This window comes from Trifolium pratense, linkage group LG5, assembly GCF_020283565.1.
Source record: "Trifolium pratense cultivar HEN17-A07 linkage group LG5, ARS_RC_1.1, whole genome shotgun sequence".
NCBI lineage: Eukaryota > Viridiplantae > Streptophyta > Magnoliopsida > Fabales > Fabaceae > Trifolium > Trifolium pratense.
This window is the reverse complement of record NC_060063.1, coordinates 51,142,804-51,160,675: the sequence shown is the minus strand read 5'-3', so window position 1 is coordinate 51,160,675 and position 17,872 is coordinate 51,142,804. Positions and strand designations below refer to the sequence as shown.

Sequence of the window (17,872 nt, the reverse complement as noted above, 5' to 3'; positions counted from 1 at the left end):
TTTGGGCAACATTTTTGTTATCCAATAATTTAGTATTAATTTTACTTTTCTAGTTAAAAAAATAGATATTTCTTTGCAAAAAAAAAATCTTTTAAAAATATTTTCAATATTATTTTTCAAGAATTGAACTTTTGAATCTAACTTAAAGGTCTTTTGAAAGAGGAATGTCCAATTATTTATAGACTTATTCTTTTCATGCAAACCACAATACTAATTAGATGAGTGACTTTTGAAGTTATAATTTTTTTTAGGAGTTTAATGATTATGTTCACACACACACAATAAAACAAAATAAAAAGGATGTTAACATTATTTATATTTTAAAAGTATTTTTTTAATGGCAATATATTTTAAAAGTATTGACTATATAAATTTTATGATAATTTTTTTTATTTTTGTTTTTCTTGAGGTACTAGCTGACATTTTTCATATCAAAATAGGATTTAATAGGATAATTTGACAAAATACTTAATTATTACTAAATGACCATGACGAAATGTAGAATGATTTTAAGCATATGACATAATCATGTTGTTTTTGCAATTATTTATCATAAAAGTGGATTAGATACAAATTGCGAAAAAGACGAGTTCATGACATTTTCACACTAAAGACAAATTAGCCTCTATATATTATAATAAATCAAAGACTAATTTATCCAAAATATGAAAATATTAAGAATTAATTTTTTTTTTTATTTTTTTCATTGACCCATTATAAATTTGTGAGGGATTATTTTTTAATTTTTTTTTCGGTAAGGAACTAGTAGTAGTATTTAAGTGCAAGTGATGTTGCCTCCTCTTTTTTATTTTTTTGGAAATATTTTATCCGTTTTAACCGCTACATAGCGTGACAACGATACACGTGTTTCCACATTACAAAGACATGGATAAGCGCGGGCACGGCACTAAAATCCAATGGCTCATTCGTAATTTAACCAATAAACCCCTGGTTTTTCCGCCATTTCATACCCGCCTAATTCATTTTCTTTTCTATTTCTACTTCTTCTTTTGCTTAATCCCAACTTCGGGGATTAACAAGCAAACAAACATTCTTCAAACTTCAATTACAAACACAATCCAATTAGGGTTTCGTGTTGATCCCCCAAACCTCAATTCCCCTTTCTCGTTTCGTTTTTACTTTTCTTTAAACCCTAATTTGAACTTCAATACCGAAGATTCAGTATCTCTCTGGTTTCAAATTTTGAGTTGCTGTTATGGGCGCTACGGAGAAATCGCAGACCAACGTTAATTCGTTACAGGCAAGTTTGCTTTTTTCAGCTTTATAGTTTATTTGATATTTGATTTGATTCTAGTTAATGCTTTTTTTTTTGTTTTAGTTTTAATATTTGATGTGTTTAGAGAATTAGAGCTTAAGCTTCGATTTGATTTATTTGCTGAGTTAGTGATGAAGTTGGATGAATTTTTGAATCTTTGAATTAATAAGTGTTAGTTAGTTAGAACTTGTAAATTCAGTTGAACTGTCTTTTTTATTTTATTTTATTTTATGTGTGAATCTTTTTAGGATTTGGAAATAGATGATAGTAAATTAATGTGATCAAATCATAATGATTGAGCTAGTGATGAGGGAGTTTGAGTAGTTTGCATGATGTCGTTGGTTCTAATCTCGTTTTTCATTATTGTATATCGAATGAAATTGATTGTGAGATTTGTTAAGGAGTTCCTTTGAAGCGTTGATTAAGGAAATAAAAGTATTAAGTATTAAATGAAAATTTAAGCATGTAAGCAATGCGAATAGTTTCTTTAAATAGTTAGAAGCATTTAATACACTGTTTATTGTTTAGTAAGTGCAATTAGATTTAGGAAGTTGTTAGCAGAACTTAATTGATAATGTCCAGGAGTTGTAAAATGAAAGTCAAAATTATAAAAAAACCTTTTAGAAATGTACTGGAAGGTGAGGGTTCAGTTGTTGGCTTTGTGCGTTCTCATTGTCTCGGAGGTGGTTAGTGGGTTGTGCTCATGGTTTTTACATCGTGGTTATGAAACAAGAGTCTGGTATTAAGGAACTGTATATGTTGAGAATCTTGAGATGATTAGATAATTTTGGATAAGTTTGGATTTGTATGAGCTATAGTTGTTAATTGCATGCAGTAGCAATGCCACAGAATATCAAAAGCTTGTGGCTGCTATACAGGTATGGTTGTGAATTGTTTTAATTATTCGGTGCCTTGTATTAGCACAGATATTTAAGTTGGACAGAAGTGAATTTTCCAAAACATAGAGCTTATAATGTTAGCCTGCGATTTTGAAAGTTGTTTATAAAGTTGAAGAAGTTTGCAGGCTAACCAAAAGAAGTAAATTTTTTATAGAAAAGTGTGCATTTCTTTATCTACTGTAAACTTTTGAAAGTTGTTCAAAAGATGTATTTTTATTCGTTTAGGAAGCCTCAAACAATGTTTACTTGGTTCCAAAGGCAAAACCGACATGATAACTCGTCTCTAAATTAAATTTCTATTAAAAATGGCGATCCTGGTTTTCAATCAGCTGTGTTTACTAATTACAATGATCATGGGAAGGAACTTTATTTGCATTATGTTAGACCACTTTTTTTTAGTAGTGTTATTATGTTATTAGGCAGCAGTTATGTAATGAGACAGTTATAGCATAAATATGGACTTTTAAAAAAAAAAGGCATGAATATGGAAATTGAAGGAAAAGTCAACATGCATTTATTTTGGGACTGAATATTGATGGGGAGAGACTAAACTCTCTAAATCTTGGAAATGAGAGACTAATACTCCCTAATTTCTCGGATAGGAAATGTCTATATCTTAATCTTATTGTAATCCAAATTCTGGCCTCAGTAATCAGAATTGTTGAATAAAACTCAGTTATTTCCTTATATTTCTTTGTACCAGTTTGTATTTCTTTTTTACCCATGTATTCTTTTGATTTTGCTCGTATTATGGATAATGGAAGAGAAATTGTGAAGTGACGACATTCTCATTTCATATGGTATAACTATTTTCACCACAGTTAGCAATTAAGCTGCCTGAGTTTGTTCAATGAATATAGTTCTTATATTTCTTCGTTACTTACGATGTAATATAATACATTTGGGAATATAACTAGGGTGTGTGTTTTCCACTATTAATGTCTTCATTTGTTAAGACTTCTATATTATTTAGTTTTTTTATTATTGAATTGCAGCGTGTGAAGGTCTACCGTCTGAATGATGATGGAAAATGGGATGACCAGGGCACTGGGCACGTCACTGTTGATTATTTGGAGGTTAGTACACTGTTGATTGTTAATAATGAGTATTATATATGTGCACCTTTCGAGGGACAGCTCATGCATGCCTTCCCCTCAATGTGTACTTATTTGTATTCTCAGAGGCTTTTACGTTTGCATTTTGAATTATAATATTAATCGTAATTTATAAGATATAACATCATTAAGAATTGTGATACCTCCCTCTCTTCGTGATTATATTACTCAAAAGAAATAAGTGTTTGATTGGTCTTGTTATTACATTCTATTACACATGTATTTGAAGGCAGTTTTCATTTCTTAATTGGATAAATCGTAAGCTTCTTGCATTTCGAATGAATGACATATCATGACATCTCAAAATGCAGCGATCAGAAGAGCTGGGTGTATTTGTTTATGACGAAGACGACAACGAGACTATACTTTTGCATCGCATAATTTCTGATGATATTTACAGAAAACAAGAAGGTAGTTGGCTGCTATCATGCTTTAAAATATTTGAGGATTTATTTTCTATACTGGTTTCATGGAGGATTTTTATTTTATTCTTTAGATACAATTATTTCATGGAGAGATCCAGAATATGCCACTGAACTGGCGCTCAGCTTTCAAGAACCTGGCGGATGCTCTTACATATGGTTGCTAGTGACTTTCTAAATTTTAATTTCTTAACACTTTCTTTGGGTTTTCTTCCTTCTAATATGTAATTGATCTTAATTCCTATGCTTGTTTTATTTAGGGACAATATTTGCAATGTGCAAAGGAATATGCATTTTAATACTTTAAATAGTAAGTAATGCAAAATTCAAATATCAATGTCATTCCTTTGTATATTTGGACGATGTTTGCATGTTTTGTCTATGCTTTCTTATTTTTTTATCATTTCAATGTTAACTCCTAAGACTAACTTTCATAGTGTGTAGTTGTCACCACTATTTGTTTATTGATTTCTCTATTTATTTAAGATTAGGAGTTTTGTATCCCTATAAATAACAGTTCAGCCTTCAAGTTATTGTCAATTTGTCAATAATATTCAAGTTTTTATTATTTCTCTTTTCTTCTTTTGTCTAAAAACCCATACTTAAAACAACACCATCTTCTTTTTTTTTGATGGAAAACAACACCATCTTTAAATATTAGATATATTATGAAATTACTAAAATCAGTTACTGATTATTAATTTTGTTAACTGATTTTTTTTTTGGTACATGTTTTTTTTTTGAACAAGCCAAAATGAGATATATATATATATATATATATATAAAGATAATAGTCTTTTAGCACAAGGCGTGCCAATAAGACCATACAAAGTTACAAATAAAGACAACAATACAGGAACCAAAAGAAATTAAACAAGGCTCAAGCAAAGTAAAGGACTAGACCACCAACTATGGCAGTTCAAAGCTAGAGTACTACTCGTCGCTTTCAACCACCGATAAGAGAACGTCTTGATCTTGTCCAACATATGATGCATCGAGTTTGCTGAACCTGTAAACAATCGATGATTTCTTTCGGTCCACACAACCCAAACACAACCAAGCCAAACGAGCTGCATAAAAGAACGCCGAGCTCTAGAACCACCTGCCGAATCCGTAAACTGAACAAAATGTTCTGAAAGAGTCTGAGCAGTCACCAAAGAAGAACCAATCCAGGAGCTGACAAGTGACCAAATCGAGCCAAAAGAGCTGCAATAGAGGAACAAATGCTGAACCGTCTCTACCTCTCCGCAACCCGAAACACAAAGATGAGCCTCCGTAGATAAAATCCCTCTAGTAACCAGGTTTGCTTTGGTAGGTAACCTGTCCCGCAAGAGTCGCCAGGCACAAATGGAAACCTTCAAAGGAACCTGACGGTGCCAGATAAGTCCTGACGCAGCATCCAGAGTAACTGCATCCTGAGTCGTCAGAAGCTGATAAACACCACGAACCGTGTAACCATCATCCAAGTCAGTCCGCCACTGCCACCTATCTGAAACCTGATCCTGAGGGAGCTTTAAAGAAAGAAAGAGCATAAACAGGCAAAGAAGTCAACACGGATTTTAGCAAAACTAAACGACCACCAATAGAGAGAAATCGACTTTTCCAACCCGATAAGCGATTCTTTAGACGATCCAAAACCGGTTCCCAAAAACATAAACGCCTAGGATCACCCCCAATAGGAAGGCCCAAGTAAAGGAAAGGGATCTTCCCTACTTTACAGCACAGAGCTGACGCCGCCTCAACTAACCAAGAATCAGGGATGTTAACCCCAACCAGCATGCTTTTATGAAAATTCACACGCAAACCAGACAAAGACTCGAATAACACAAGGACTGCCCGCAAAGCCCGAACGTTCGCCCAGCTCTTAGTCCCCATCAACAAAGTATCATCAGCAAACTGAAGATGCGACACCGACACTTGTGCTCGCTCACCCACATTGTACCCCGTAAACAAGTTACGCTCAACCATGGCTTCCATCAACACATGTAAGCCCTCTGCAGCCAATAGGAATAGGAAAGGGGATAACGGATCACCCTGCCTTAAACCCCTCTCAAAAGGAAACTCATCAGTCGGACTACCGTTAACCAACACCGAAGCAGATGCCGTGCACACACATTCTTTAATCCACTTCCTCCATAGGGTTGGGAAACCCATTCTCCCCATAACATCCTCCAAATAACCCCAGTCAACAGAATCGTAAGCCTTCTCAAAATCAACTTTAAAAAGAAGCAGCTCCTTCTTAGACTTACGGGCCTCATCCACCACCTCATTTGCAACAAGGATGCCATCGAGAATCTGTCGGTCTTTAACGAAAGCCGTCTGAGATTCAGATATCACACTGCCCATCACCACTCGTAGACGATTCGCTAACACCTTAGCCAAAATCTTATAAAGGCTGCCCACAAGTGAAATAGGCCGGAAGTCATTCAACCTTTGGGGACTGTCAACTTTGGGTATTAAAGCTATGAAAGTTGTATTTAAACCCTTAGTCAGTCTGCCATTCCTATGAAAATCCGAAATGAAACGCATAATATCACCTTGCATTTCAGCCCAAAAATCCTTAATAAAGCCAAAATTAATCCCGTCGGGACCCGGGCTTTTGTAACTGTCGCAGTCCCAAACAGCTGCCTTCACCTCGTCCGCAGAAAAAGGCTTGATTAACCCGCTCATCTCCGACGTCTGCAATCGTTTAAAAGTAAGGTTATCTACCCGAGACCTTTCCACATTAATGGCCTTGAAGTGAGACGCAAAATGAGAGAAAACCGCATGCCTAATGGGTAACACACCCTCCACAGTAGTTACTATACCATTGGTTCAGTTAATGATTTATTGTTGCCATACCTCGATTGAGTCAATGACCAATATGAGTTCTAGTACTCAATAGTAAACTGAGCCATGTGTCACCTAAGCATTCTTGTTGTTAATTTCTTTGGTTTTATTTGTTGAATTGTATTGTTAGTTTTTTTTTGGACTTGCTGATTTAGTTTTTTCTTGCTTAGCCATGCTTGCTTCTTCGTGGTCTTATTGATTGCCTCCTAGTATTGGTTATTCCATCACCAATCTGACCTTTTTTTCCGGTATATTTCAGATGAGGCATTTCACAGTGTAAGCAGTGAGTTGAGGGAGTTGCCTGCAGTTGAGTTGTCGACGCTTCCATTGATTCTTAAGGTTTGGACATATGCTTAAATCTGTTGATTGATTTTGTTTTTACATCTCTCTCTCTCTCTCTCTCTCTCTATTGTTTTTGATTTATTGATTCTGCAATTTCACGACATGTTTTTTTTTCTCACTATTTTATCTCTTTATTTGGAATCTAACTGATGCAGATACTCTGTGGCTACAACCTTTTGTTTTTAATCTTCCAAGCCACAATTCCGAGCGAAATTTAGAAGTACTTGTTTTTATTACTTTAATGTGTTACTGTTACCACCTTAGTTTATTTAATTGCATTGCATCAATTCCAAGTTTCTGATGTACTTTCAAATAATTTCGCTGTGCAATTATCACAAGTTTTATATTGCATAACAAATCTAGTTCTGATTTCTGATCAGTTAAAAAATCTTTGACAAATCCCCTCTTAACATTATATGCTACTTATTATTGTGCACTTTGATGTTTCTTATCGGTTACAAATGAAAAATTTCACCCATGAACCCACCCAAGCCAATTCTTGCTGAATTCTCAACACAAAAATTCGATGTACAGCATCATTATCTATATAACCAAATAAATAAGCCAATCTTGAGATCATAAACAGCTCCATAATAAGTCATGAATTTCAAGATCTGAATTCAGTAGATGTAGATCTTCATAACAGAGAAAATGTGAGGCTTCAGTTATAATTTGAAGTTGAGTCTGCATTCTTCAATAATTATGAAGTCCCTTTTGATATTCAATGACTTTAGGTTCATGTGAATATGTATTGATCATGTGGACTAATCATTTAGAAATTCAAATATGACTTGACAATGGGGTTTGTTGCAAACACATTTTGTGTGGATTCTTGAATAATTTTGATACACACACATATTTTATGTTGGTGTTGCTTTTATGATATTGCTTCTTACCTTCCAAGGAGAAAACAGTTTCACAAGGGTCAAGGTCAACTAATTTTTTAGTAGGTCCCTCAACTATTTTTTTAATTGAATCCTTCAATTTGTTATAACTCCCTCAGTCCCTAATTATATGCCCCCTTGAAAAAAATGGTCTTAAATATAAGTCCTCTTTCAAATTACTAGGTACATTAATTACATTTTTTCAAACATAACCCTACTTAATACTACTTATTTGTCTTGGAAGTAAATGTGTATACATCTATACAAAAAAGGCAATTGTGCAATAGTTAAACACAAAATGTACATATTAATTATAACCAAATTTTCTTAATATGTGTGAAGGGAACTTATAAAAAGGGACAGTGGGAGTAATTTGTCATTAGGTCCTTAAACAAAAAGGTTTTTAATTGGGTCGTTAAACTTTTAAATAATTTTTTTTGAACAAGAACTTTTAAATAATTTGTAATTAGGTCTGTAAAATTTACGGACCTAAATATAAATTATTTGAAGTTTAGGAGGGACATAATTAAAATTATTTAAAAGTTCAGGGACTCGATTAGAAACAATTTAGCTAAGATCTAAGTATATATTTTTGACAAATTCAGGGACTAAATTACAAATATTATTAGTATAGGAACATATTTAAAAACTCCAAATAGTTAATAGATTTAAAAGTAATTAAACCGTTCATAAAACACCAGTAGAAGTATTTGAAGTTTTTGGCTTATGTATGTGTTTGGAAACGGCGTATAGAACATGCATGGTTCTTATTTGAAATATCTTGACTTTCTTGGTAGAGTATCACTTCCAGCAGAGTTTGAATTTTATTACTTTGTTCTCTAGTTCCGACCATTCTCTGTTGTTTTTAAAAGCTTGCATTTATCTATACAACTTCGAATGCAATTTATCATCATCACCTTCACCATCTTTCTTTTTTTTGTTCACAGACCGTGGTCGAGAGTGGCATTACGGATCAGTTGCGACTTACAGAATTAATTTTAACTGATGTAAGCTAAATTCGATTTCTAGTATATATGCATGTGATGTGTTCATAGAGTATATTGCTTCCAATCATTCTGCATGATTTGGTGTTCTCTCACTATGAATGGAGATAATCCATCAATTAAAGTTTTAATTCAGCCAACCATAATAAATCCACTAATCAAGGTTTTGTCATTTCATTCCAAGTATTCTAATTTGGTAATTTTCCAATTGACAATTTCAACAACTCTAATTTGTTTGTGGTGGTGTTTATTATGGTGGATTGTTGTGTAATCGGGATCTAGGAATTTCTTGTCCCAAATACATGTAAACAAAAAATATTGTAGGTTGTGGAAATTAGACAGCCTTCACAAAACTTTAATTCATTTGTAATAAGCAATCAAGGATCAAAAGGATAAGATGGGTTAAATAATTATTTGAAGTCATGTATGACCTCTCATTTATGCAATGTTTCAAGATTGATAAAAATATTGAATATTATTTCGGATTTATAAATGTACATATAGTGATAGGTTACAATATGTAGATTAAGGTACATTAATACTATTAATGACCATTCTAAAATTAAGTGAAGAGAATAGTAAAAATAAGAGCGAAATAAAAACTGCATAAATTGAATTATTTCCCTATAATACTATTCACCAATTTAACACGGACCACCATCATTGGTGGCACATGGTGCACCATACAGTAGAACCAGATATTGATCAGTACCTCATATTCATACAGTAGAACCACATCAATGTCGTAAACCAAGGGTGACACCTTTAACATTCATAATGATGTCATTGCCACTATGATGGCGATGAAGGGGAAACAAGAGTCGGTGAGGAGTTTGGCTGAAGTTTGACGGTGTTTCGGTGTTTCCAGAAAACACCAGACCTAGAAATGCTTAGTTCTTTGAGGTGACCGTTAAATCTGGTGCGGTGGAAGTTTCAAATGGGGAAGATCTCATGGTTGTAAGTGGAGGTTGGCGAAACTGTGCTTGCAACGACAGAAAATAGGATTTGACCGTGGAAGCGCTATCGCCAAAAGGTCGAGGTGGGGCGGCAGTGCTCTTTGACTGGAATGTATACATTGTTTGTGGACTCATACTTGGTGATGAAGGACAATGGTGCATCACTGTGGTGCTCTCTGGTTGGCTGCAAAGAAGATCGTACCTGGGAAGGAAGGCGGCATGGCAAAGTCCAACCACCAAAGATAGGCTTGAAAGAGAGACAAAGAGCGGAAGGTTTTGAATTATGATGTGGACGGTCCATGATGAGAGGGTGCGGTAGAGATGAATCTGAGTGTCAATAGCTGTGGTGCACCATGGACCACCTAAATTATGGTTGACCATGTTTAGAATTCACCTAATACAACAGCCCATCTTGCTTGGGAAGTGGGAACTTAGAGTGGTCTTGTGCTCATTTTGTTCATTTTTTAATTGCATTCATCTGTATGACAGAGTGCCTTAGAATCTTTTGTAAGTTTCTTCTTCACCCCGTGCTTCCTCTCATTTATATTTTGAATGCAGCAAGATTTTTTTCGGAAGCTCGTTGAATTGTTCAGAGTTTGTGAAGATTTGGAAAATACTGATGGCCTTCACATGATTTTCAAAATAATGAAAGGGATCAGTCAGTATCCATATTTTATGCCATTTTTATTTCAATTACTCCATTGACATTTTATCCTTTTTACATTATTGACATTTTTGTTCTGATGCAGTTTTACTTAATAGTACACAAATTTTTGAGCGAATGTTCATTGATGAATTTATAATGGACATAATTGGTGCTCTTGAATGTAAGTTTATAACATTTTTTTTTTTCAACTAATCTTATTTCTGTGTGTGTGTGTGTGTGTGTGTGTGTGTATTTGAACCCGAAAATATTTTTCTTTCTTGAAACTCTTCTGTTATTTTTGTTATTTCAGATGATCCAGAGGTTCCTCATGTTCAACATCATCGTGAATTCTTAAAGGAGCATGTTGTTTTTAAGGAGGTATATTTTGTGAACTTTTTACTTCTATCGTGGGAAAGAAACAAGGTGTTAGATAGATTCGAAGAACGTTTAACTTATGTCCAGCTACTGTATTTTGCAGGCCATACCAATAAAAAATTCAATTGTGTTATCAAAGATACATCAAACATATAGAATTGGTTTTTTGAAGGTTTGACTCCTTAGAATTTTATTTTGTTCTCTTTCTCTGATAAATCTGTTTCTTATCTTCTCTGACTGCTTTCAGGATGTTGTTTTGGCCAGAATATTAGATGAGGCAACTGCTGCAAATCTCAACTCTATGATACATGCAAACAACGCCACTGTAAGATTTTGATTAGTATGGAAAGAAGACTTCTATTTTAATATATTGGTCATTATCTTTAGTTTTGACTTCATTGCTACATTTTAGGTTGTTTCTTTATTAAAAGATGACAGTACATTTATCCGGGAGTTGTTTGCTAGGTTAAAATCTCCCACTACCTCTCTTCAATCAAAGAAAAATATGGTAAAGTCTTCTATTTGTCTTAGTGATAGCAACATTCTTACATTATTTCCTGCATGAAAAATTGTTATTTCTCCCGCCGACATTTTCCCCACCTGTCACATTTCTTGAAATTTCACTAAAAGAAGAAATACAATTCATCAGAGGTTCCATTGGTAAATGGTCCCTGTTGCTCTTCTAGGTTATTACTTGAAAGAAATATGAAAATTTGAGATACAAATTTCTCTTGTGAGAAAGACACTTGGCAAAAGATTATGAACTCAGAGGGAGTATCCTCTTTACAATGGAAAATGAAGTACGAAAGCTTAACAATGGTTAGATATATACTTCTTAAAGAAATTAAAGAAAATGATACTCTCGGTTGATGGGAGCACCCCCTCGCTGGGATGGGAATGGCCCACTACTTAGTTGTCCAAAAACAACACTCCTTCCATGATTCCCACGTTCCCTTCTCCCCTCATTTATTACCACTTGGCCTACACGTTTATTTCCCTTTTCTCTCTCCTTGAACCCACACCACATGTACCTCCCCTCGCCAAATTAATAGAAGACCTATTAATGATAGTGGGCCTAACATTAAGCTACTTGAATAGTGGAACTTTGGTTCTGTTGAATTGGAGAGAACACAAGCATGAGATGGAGAGACTGTGTTTCAACTGCACACGGGAGTCGGTTTTATATTGGCTCAAGGCAACAAATAAAAATATAGGAAATAGTATTGCTATTTACATGATATGATATGGCTAGATAATAACCCTATACAATAAATACAAAGATCCTAATATATATTTTCAACTAATTGTAATCTATTTTCAATATTATTGTCTACTAGTAATTGTTAATTATCTCCAATTTTTAGTCCATACCTTTTGATGATTACTTATCTCGAGTCGGGTTGTTATTCAAGTTGCTAGTTTTGTTATCAACATGAAAATCTCCCTTTCCTTTAGTTATGAGTTCATAGCACTGTGTGTGCGTTGGAGCTAAATGTGGCCTAATAAGTTATAGTTGTCACAACACTATATGTGCCAACATGTCGTATTAGGACTCAATTCACTTTTGGTCCCCCTATTTTAACTGAAATAGGATTTCAGTCTCTCCATTTCTAAATCTGGTGGTAATTTAGCCCCCCCTATTTCACAAGCTTAGTGATTTTCCCCACAATCTAGTTTGGGGCTTATTTTGTGTGTGTCATATTAATAATTTGGGATTACATTTGATGATATGACTTGTGTTTTAGAAGAATAGGTTAAATTTGATTAATGAAATTTTAAAAAAATGTTGTAACATGGTTTTATGTCAAAATTAGCAATGTTACATCAACAAATGGAATTCCACATCATTAATATGATACTTTATAAAATATAATCTCCAAATGGGATTGTAGGAAAAAATCCTGAACTTTTGAAATTGGGGGACTAAAAATCCTATTTCAGTAAAATAGGGGGGGGGGGGGGGGGGGGGACCAAAAGTGCATTTAAGCTTAATTAGAAATATTAAAAAAAGAATGGAATGAGACGAGCCTTGCTTAACCTAAAAGGCTACCTTTAGGGGAGAGTTATACAAGTCACTATAGTGTGTATTGTGACCATTGTACCCAGACATGGGTTTTGTACGTACACTAGGGCTCGACATATGGAGACGTTAGGATTGAAAATGGAATAGGTTGTGATTTTATATTATATTTAGCAACAAACTAGGCTTAACTCAGCCATAAAGTTAGTAGTATTATGGCCATATAGCTAGATGATGTGGGATCTTTAATAGGCTATATTTGACAATGGTTTGTTGTGTTCAATTTTTCCTAAGCTTGAAGGATATTTTAGAATTTCGGTTGAGCTTAATTTTGTATTCTTATAAATTATATTAAGAGTTTTTACTATCTTGTAGTTTTAAACTTCTTTAATGTTAATGCCAGAATTTTTGCAAGATAACATCATTGCTGAATTTTAATGTTGTTTTTTCTGCTTCTCTATACTATGGATAGATCCATTTCTTGCATGAGTTTTGTGGTTTAAGCAAGAGCTTACCGATGGTACAGCAGCTTCGACTTTTTAGGTATGTAGCATCTGGAGCGGTACAAGTTTACACGCAGCATCAACCTAGTACGCAATTTGTTTTCACCAATTTTTTGTAATCAGCTGCTATTGTTTGATTGCGTTCTTTTAATTATGTAGGCAGAGTTTGGTATTACATCTCAAGTATGCTTGTCTAATTTCTTACGAAATAATTGGATTATTTAAATAATTGGTAATGCTTTTATTGGTGTATTTGATTGGGGGATTTGCAGAGTTGCATTTACTTTTGAAATTTGATGCTGCACAATTTGATTTTTAAGCTATGACAATACTTGGTTTACAGAAGATTTCATATCTTCAGTTTGGTTTCTTCACAATGCCTAGGAAGGAAGCTTTAATTAGTGTAAAAAGCTTCTGAAAGCAACTTTTGAGATGTAGTTATTAAAAGTCATGTCAAATATATGTCAGTTCCTTAAAGTTAGAACGTTGAGGAAACTTTCATTTGTGAAGGTCACAAAACTTTGACATGTAGCATCAATGCCAAGCTCATCATGAATTCCTGATTAGTTTTTCACATTCATTGTATGTAGGGATATGGTAAATGAGGGCATCTTTGACACTGTCACTGATGTCTTGCAAAGTCAAGAGAAGAAGCTTGTGCTTACTGGGTATTGTCACCTTGATCTCATGATCCGTATATATCATTTTTTACTATTCTGATTTTACATTCTTTATGATCAATTTCTAAGAGGGAATTGCTGCTATGGTTGCAGAACAGATATTCTCATTCTCTTCTTGAATCAGGATCCTAATCTTCTCCGGTCTTATGTGGTTCGACAGGAAGGAATCACACTTCTTGGATTGTTGGTAAGTTGTTTCTATGTAAATAGGTGACATGTTCTCTGTAGATGATGGGCACGTGTGAAGAAATAGTTCAAATCAGATAACTTTGGTGGTGTGTCTGTCAGTTTGTGCATGTTTATCACATTGTGTTTAGCTGTGTCTAGTACTGATTAGATGCCATAGGTAAATTTCTTGACAGTCGATTCCTTGCTAAGATGTAGTACTAGCATTTACATATATATGTAGGAGGTAAACAATCTAATTGAACTTAAAATATTTCCTGTCAATTCGGAAACCTGAAATAATTTTTGTCAATTGTCAACATATGGGTAACACACTGTTAGAGTATTTTTAGTGTCTCTTACCCTCTCTCTGTTTCCTTTATTTTCTTCCATTTTCTCAGCAATGCTCATATTCTTTTGCAAGGAAATATGAACATGACAAAATGGTTTTTGAATATTTATCATTTTTGTTAATGGAGCTCTGTATTGTACAGGTTAAAGGAATGATAACAGATTTTGGAGATGACATGCATTGCCAGTTTCTTGATATTCTTCGTATTCTTTTAGACTCGTGCACATTGTCTGGCGCACAGGTTCGACTTTATTTTCTTTTTCTGATCTCTCAATCATGCCTTGCCTTGTTGCTGATATTTACTTAACCAAAATGCTTTTGGACTAAAATATATCTTAGTTTGTGCTTCATTGGTTTTTTTTTTTGTGAAAGAAATGTTAACTTCAGTTTATAATATGTGAACTTAAGTTTAACATCATGAAATAAACTGTTTTTTATCATACAATTTCATCACCTTTCTGTTTTGTTTGACAGAGGGACACTATTATTGACATTTTCTACGAGAAGCATTTGGGTCAACTGATCAAAGTGATAACAGCATCGTGTTCTCCAGAGAATGTTGCTAATGCGAACAACAAATCCATAGATCCTGACCAAGGAGACCAAAATCACAGTGGGACAAAGCCAGAGATTCTATTGAACATATGTGAACTACTATGCTTCTGTGTTCTACACCACCCATACCGGATAAAGTATATCCTTGTTGCTTTGCAAAATTTAGAATTGACTTTATGTTGCTGATCATTCAAAAATTTAAATTGGTTTCTCTTTACTCTTTGCAGGTGCAGTTTTCTTCTGAATAATGTGATTGATAAAATTTTGCTACTGACAAGAAGAGGAGAAAAATATCTGGTTGTTGGTGCTATTCGGTTTGTGCGTACCATTCTCTCACGTCATGTAAGCTCATACGTTTGTGTAGATACTATCTCAGTTTTGTCTTTGGCAACTGCCAGGGCGCTCCCCCTTTATATATATTTCAACCCATTTACCCAGAGCATGTAATTATAATTATATGGTTCATAAGGGTCTTACTGCCCTGTCTAGAGTGAAAGTAGGACATTCCTCCTCCCTTGTTGAACATTGTACAACAAACTTTAATTACTGTGTATTTGTAGTTTATTTTTCTTCATATCCCCACCTTCACCTTATGTGGGTGGAATATTAGAAGTATCTTGTACCTGGTGAAACTTGTATCTCATTTCTACTGGCTTAGAAATCAGAACTATATGTTAAATCCTTCTCATTAACTTTCATGTGAACCACATTCTTGTTTAGATGTTCTTGTCTGCTCTAGTTTCATTCCTCTTGCAAAATCTTGTTATCAGTCAGTGACTAAGTTTCGCTGGGGATAGTCTTCATCCGGGAGTAGTTTCGCTGCTGTTTTGTCTTTTTGTTTTTGTTTTTTCTCTGTTGTAACCAAAAAAAGTCAGTGACTAAGTTGTACCTTCGCTCATTTTGGCGCTCATCTCTTAGGTCTTTGTTAAAGTGGAGTTGATGATCAGATGTATGCTGTAATTATATATAGAAAGCAACTACATATGAGGACCATGGTATCTTGGCAGTTCAAGAGCATTTAATTTCTTGATAACCGTTAAAAATTTGTGTTAACTTTTGTTATCATGTTATACTTGAACTTTTCAATTTCATGAGGGGATGAAGGTGTCAGTTGGCCATAATATAATTTTTGGAAGATTTAGCCTATTTGATTAGTGCCGTTTTGAGCTGCTTATGCTTGCAGCTTTATGGAAACTTTTCTCTAAACTTTTGTTCCATATGCGGTATATCTAACACTTTGAAGTGATTCTCTGCAGGACGAGCATCTGATAAATCATTTTGTTAGGAACAACCTTCTCAAACCCATTGTAGACATCTTTGTTGCTAATGGCAGTCGCTACAATCTGCTCAATTCTGCTGTTCTCGAACTTTTTGAGTTTATTTGCAAGGTCTTATTCTTTTGTCTGTATTTATTTTGGATTTTGGATATCAAATGCCTCAAGCAATTTTGTACTGATAATATTTTATAATGCAGGAGCATATGAAAATATTAATAATATATATAGTTGATTCTTTCCGGGACCTGTTAGTGAAGTTTGAGGATTTGGCTACCATTTATTTACTGAAAGTAAAATATGAGCAGGTATTTACCGGTTTTATTTACCACTTCTTGCTCAAAGTCAAAGGTAGTGCAATTATAAATGCTTGCTTGCAGTTTTGAGATTAAATACTTGCTTGCAGTATTTGGATAATGATGGGGCAAAAGGCACTGTTACAAATGATCTTCGAAGACGGCTTGAGGAACGGGCTTTAGAGAAAGAAGAGGAAGACTACTTTAATGAGGACAGGTATCTTTGTTATCAAAATTTATAGGATATTATATACTACTGGCATGGTGTCTATTTAACTTTTGGTGGTTAATCAGTGATGATGAGGACTCAACCTCCACGTCTATTTCACGTAATCAGAAAGAGCAGCAGCAACGTGTGTTATCCAATGGAGCTGCTGCAAGCCAGAAAGAACAGCAGCAGCAACGTGTGTTATCCAATGGAGCTGCTGCGAGCCACTCTGATTTAAGGTATATGTGCGTTACTTTATATTTTACCAGTACAATTTTCTCAAGATCATCTTTTCTAAGGCAAATGCATTTCTCTCGATTTTCAGTCCGAGGTCTGGTGGACTAGTTGACTATGATGATGATGATGAAGATGACGAAGATTACAAGCCACCCCCAAGGAAACAGCCAGAAACTTCTGAAGAGGATGAAGGGGTAATGGAGTCTCTTGGAATGAAAAGGAAGTTGCCTTTGAAGGAAAAGGAGATGGATCTCGAACATAAGCAGAAGATGTCTAAAAGTTCAAAATCAAAAGATGTTTTTGCTGCCTTATGTTCAACTTTGAGCCATGCTGTACTACCTGGTAATAAAACTGCAATCAAGGATCATACTGGTCATTCGACAGTTGATGGGAAGATGAGCTCAACTGAAGACAATGAAGAAAAGGAGATAAATGTTTCTAAAATCTGCTCTGAAAAAAGCAACACAACAGCTGAAGTGAACCATGTATTGTAACAGTTGCTTTTCTGTAACATTCACCAGCAATAATTAATTAACGTTTATTTTCCTTGTCACCGATTTTTTATCTCTTTCAGCTCATTTTTCATAATTGCTGCTAGAGAATTCTAATTGGGGCGTTAATCCTGTTATCATAATCTTGTAGTTTTTAAGTTATAAGGGCACCAATATCTGCCCTACACAGGTTTTTATTTTTTTGTCCCCCCTAAGTGATATAGGGGATATCTGCAGTGTGATTGTAGAGCCAAATTATCACAGATATATAGTAGTAATAGTAGTAGTTTACGTGCAGTTAACATAAGTTACAATGGTTGGCTTTCTCCATTGTTCTGTCCAT

The 17,872-nt window shown here is 34.5% G+C and overlaps 1 protein-coding gene across 5 annotated transcripts; it reads left to right on the top strand.

Moving 5' to 3' along the window:
• The first annotated feature begins 978 nt into the window (after positions 1 to 978).
• LOC123885994 (serine/threonine-protein phosphatase 4 regulatory subunit 3B-like) lies at positions 979 to 17,869 on the top strand. 5 transcript variants are annotated; one of them, XM_045935334.1, is made up of 25 exons: positions 1,011 to 1,261; positions 3,171 to 3,251; positions 3,602 to 3,701; positions 3,787 to 3,871; positions 3,973 to 4,022; positions 6,801 to 6,880; positions 8,715 to 8,774; positions 10,286 to 10,385; positions 10,477 to 10,554; positions 10,684 to 10,751; positions 10,852 to 10,920; positions 10,996 to 11,073; positions 11,161 to 11,256; positions 13,241 to 13,311; positions 13,431 to 13,454; positions 13,862 to 13,939; positions 14,045 to 14,138; positions 14,611 to 14,709; positions 14,943 to 15,160; positions 15,251 to 15,365; positions 16,280 to 16,411; positions 16,498 to 16,605; positions 16,704 to 16,810; positions 16,888 to 17,040; positions 17,127 to 17,869. In XM_045935334.1, the coding sequence occupies exons 1-25, from the start codon at positions 1,217 to 1,219 to the stop codon at positions 17,530 to 17,532; spliced, it is 2,595 nt and encodes an 864-aa protein (XP_045791290.1). In that variant the 5' UTR covers positions 1,011 to 1,216; the 3' UTR covers positions 17,533 to 17,869. The 5 variants fall into 5 exon arrangements, 2 of the variants coding, with proteins under 2 accessions (XP_045791292.1, XP_045791290.1); XM_045935336.1 differs by lacking the exon at positions 13,431 to 13,454 and having other exon boundaries at positions 979 to 1,261; XR_006801278.1 differs by lacking the exons at positions 14,943 to 15,160; positions 15,251 to 15,365; positions 16,280 to 16,411; ... (2 more) ...; positions 16,888 to 17,040; positions 17,127 to 17,869 and having other exon boundaries at positions 1,010 to 1,261; positions 14,050 to 14,138.
• Positions 17,870 to 17,872: the final 3 nt, after the last annotated feature.

What these genes read in the sequence shown, in the direction of transcription:
- LOC123885994 (XM_045935334.1), top strand. Translation starts at nt 1,217, where the DNA reads ATGGGCGCTACGGAGAAATCGCAGACCAACGTTAATTCGTTACAG. An exon ending in GGCGGATGCTCTTACATATG is followed by an intron (nt 3,872 to 3,972) that starts GTTGCTAGTGAC and finishes TGTTTTATTTAG; the next exon opens with GGACAATATTTGCAATGTGC. An exon ending in AGTTTGGTATTACATCTCAA is followed by an intron (nt 13,455 to 13,861) that starts GTATGCTTGTCT and finishes CATTGTATGTAG; the next exon opens with GGATATGGTAAATGAGGGCA.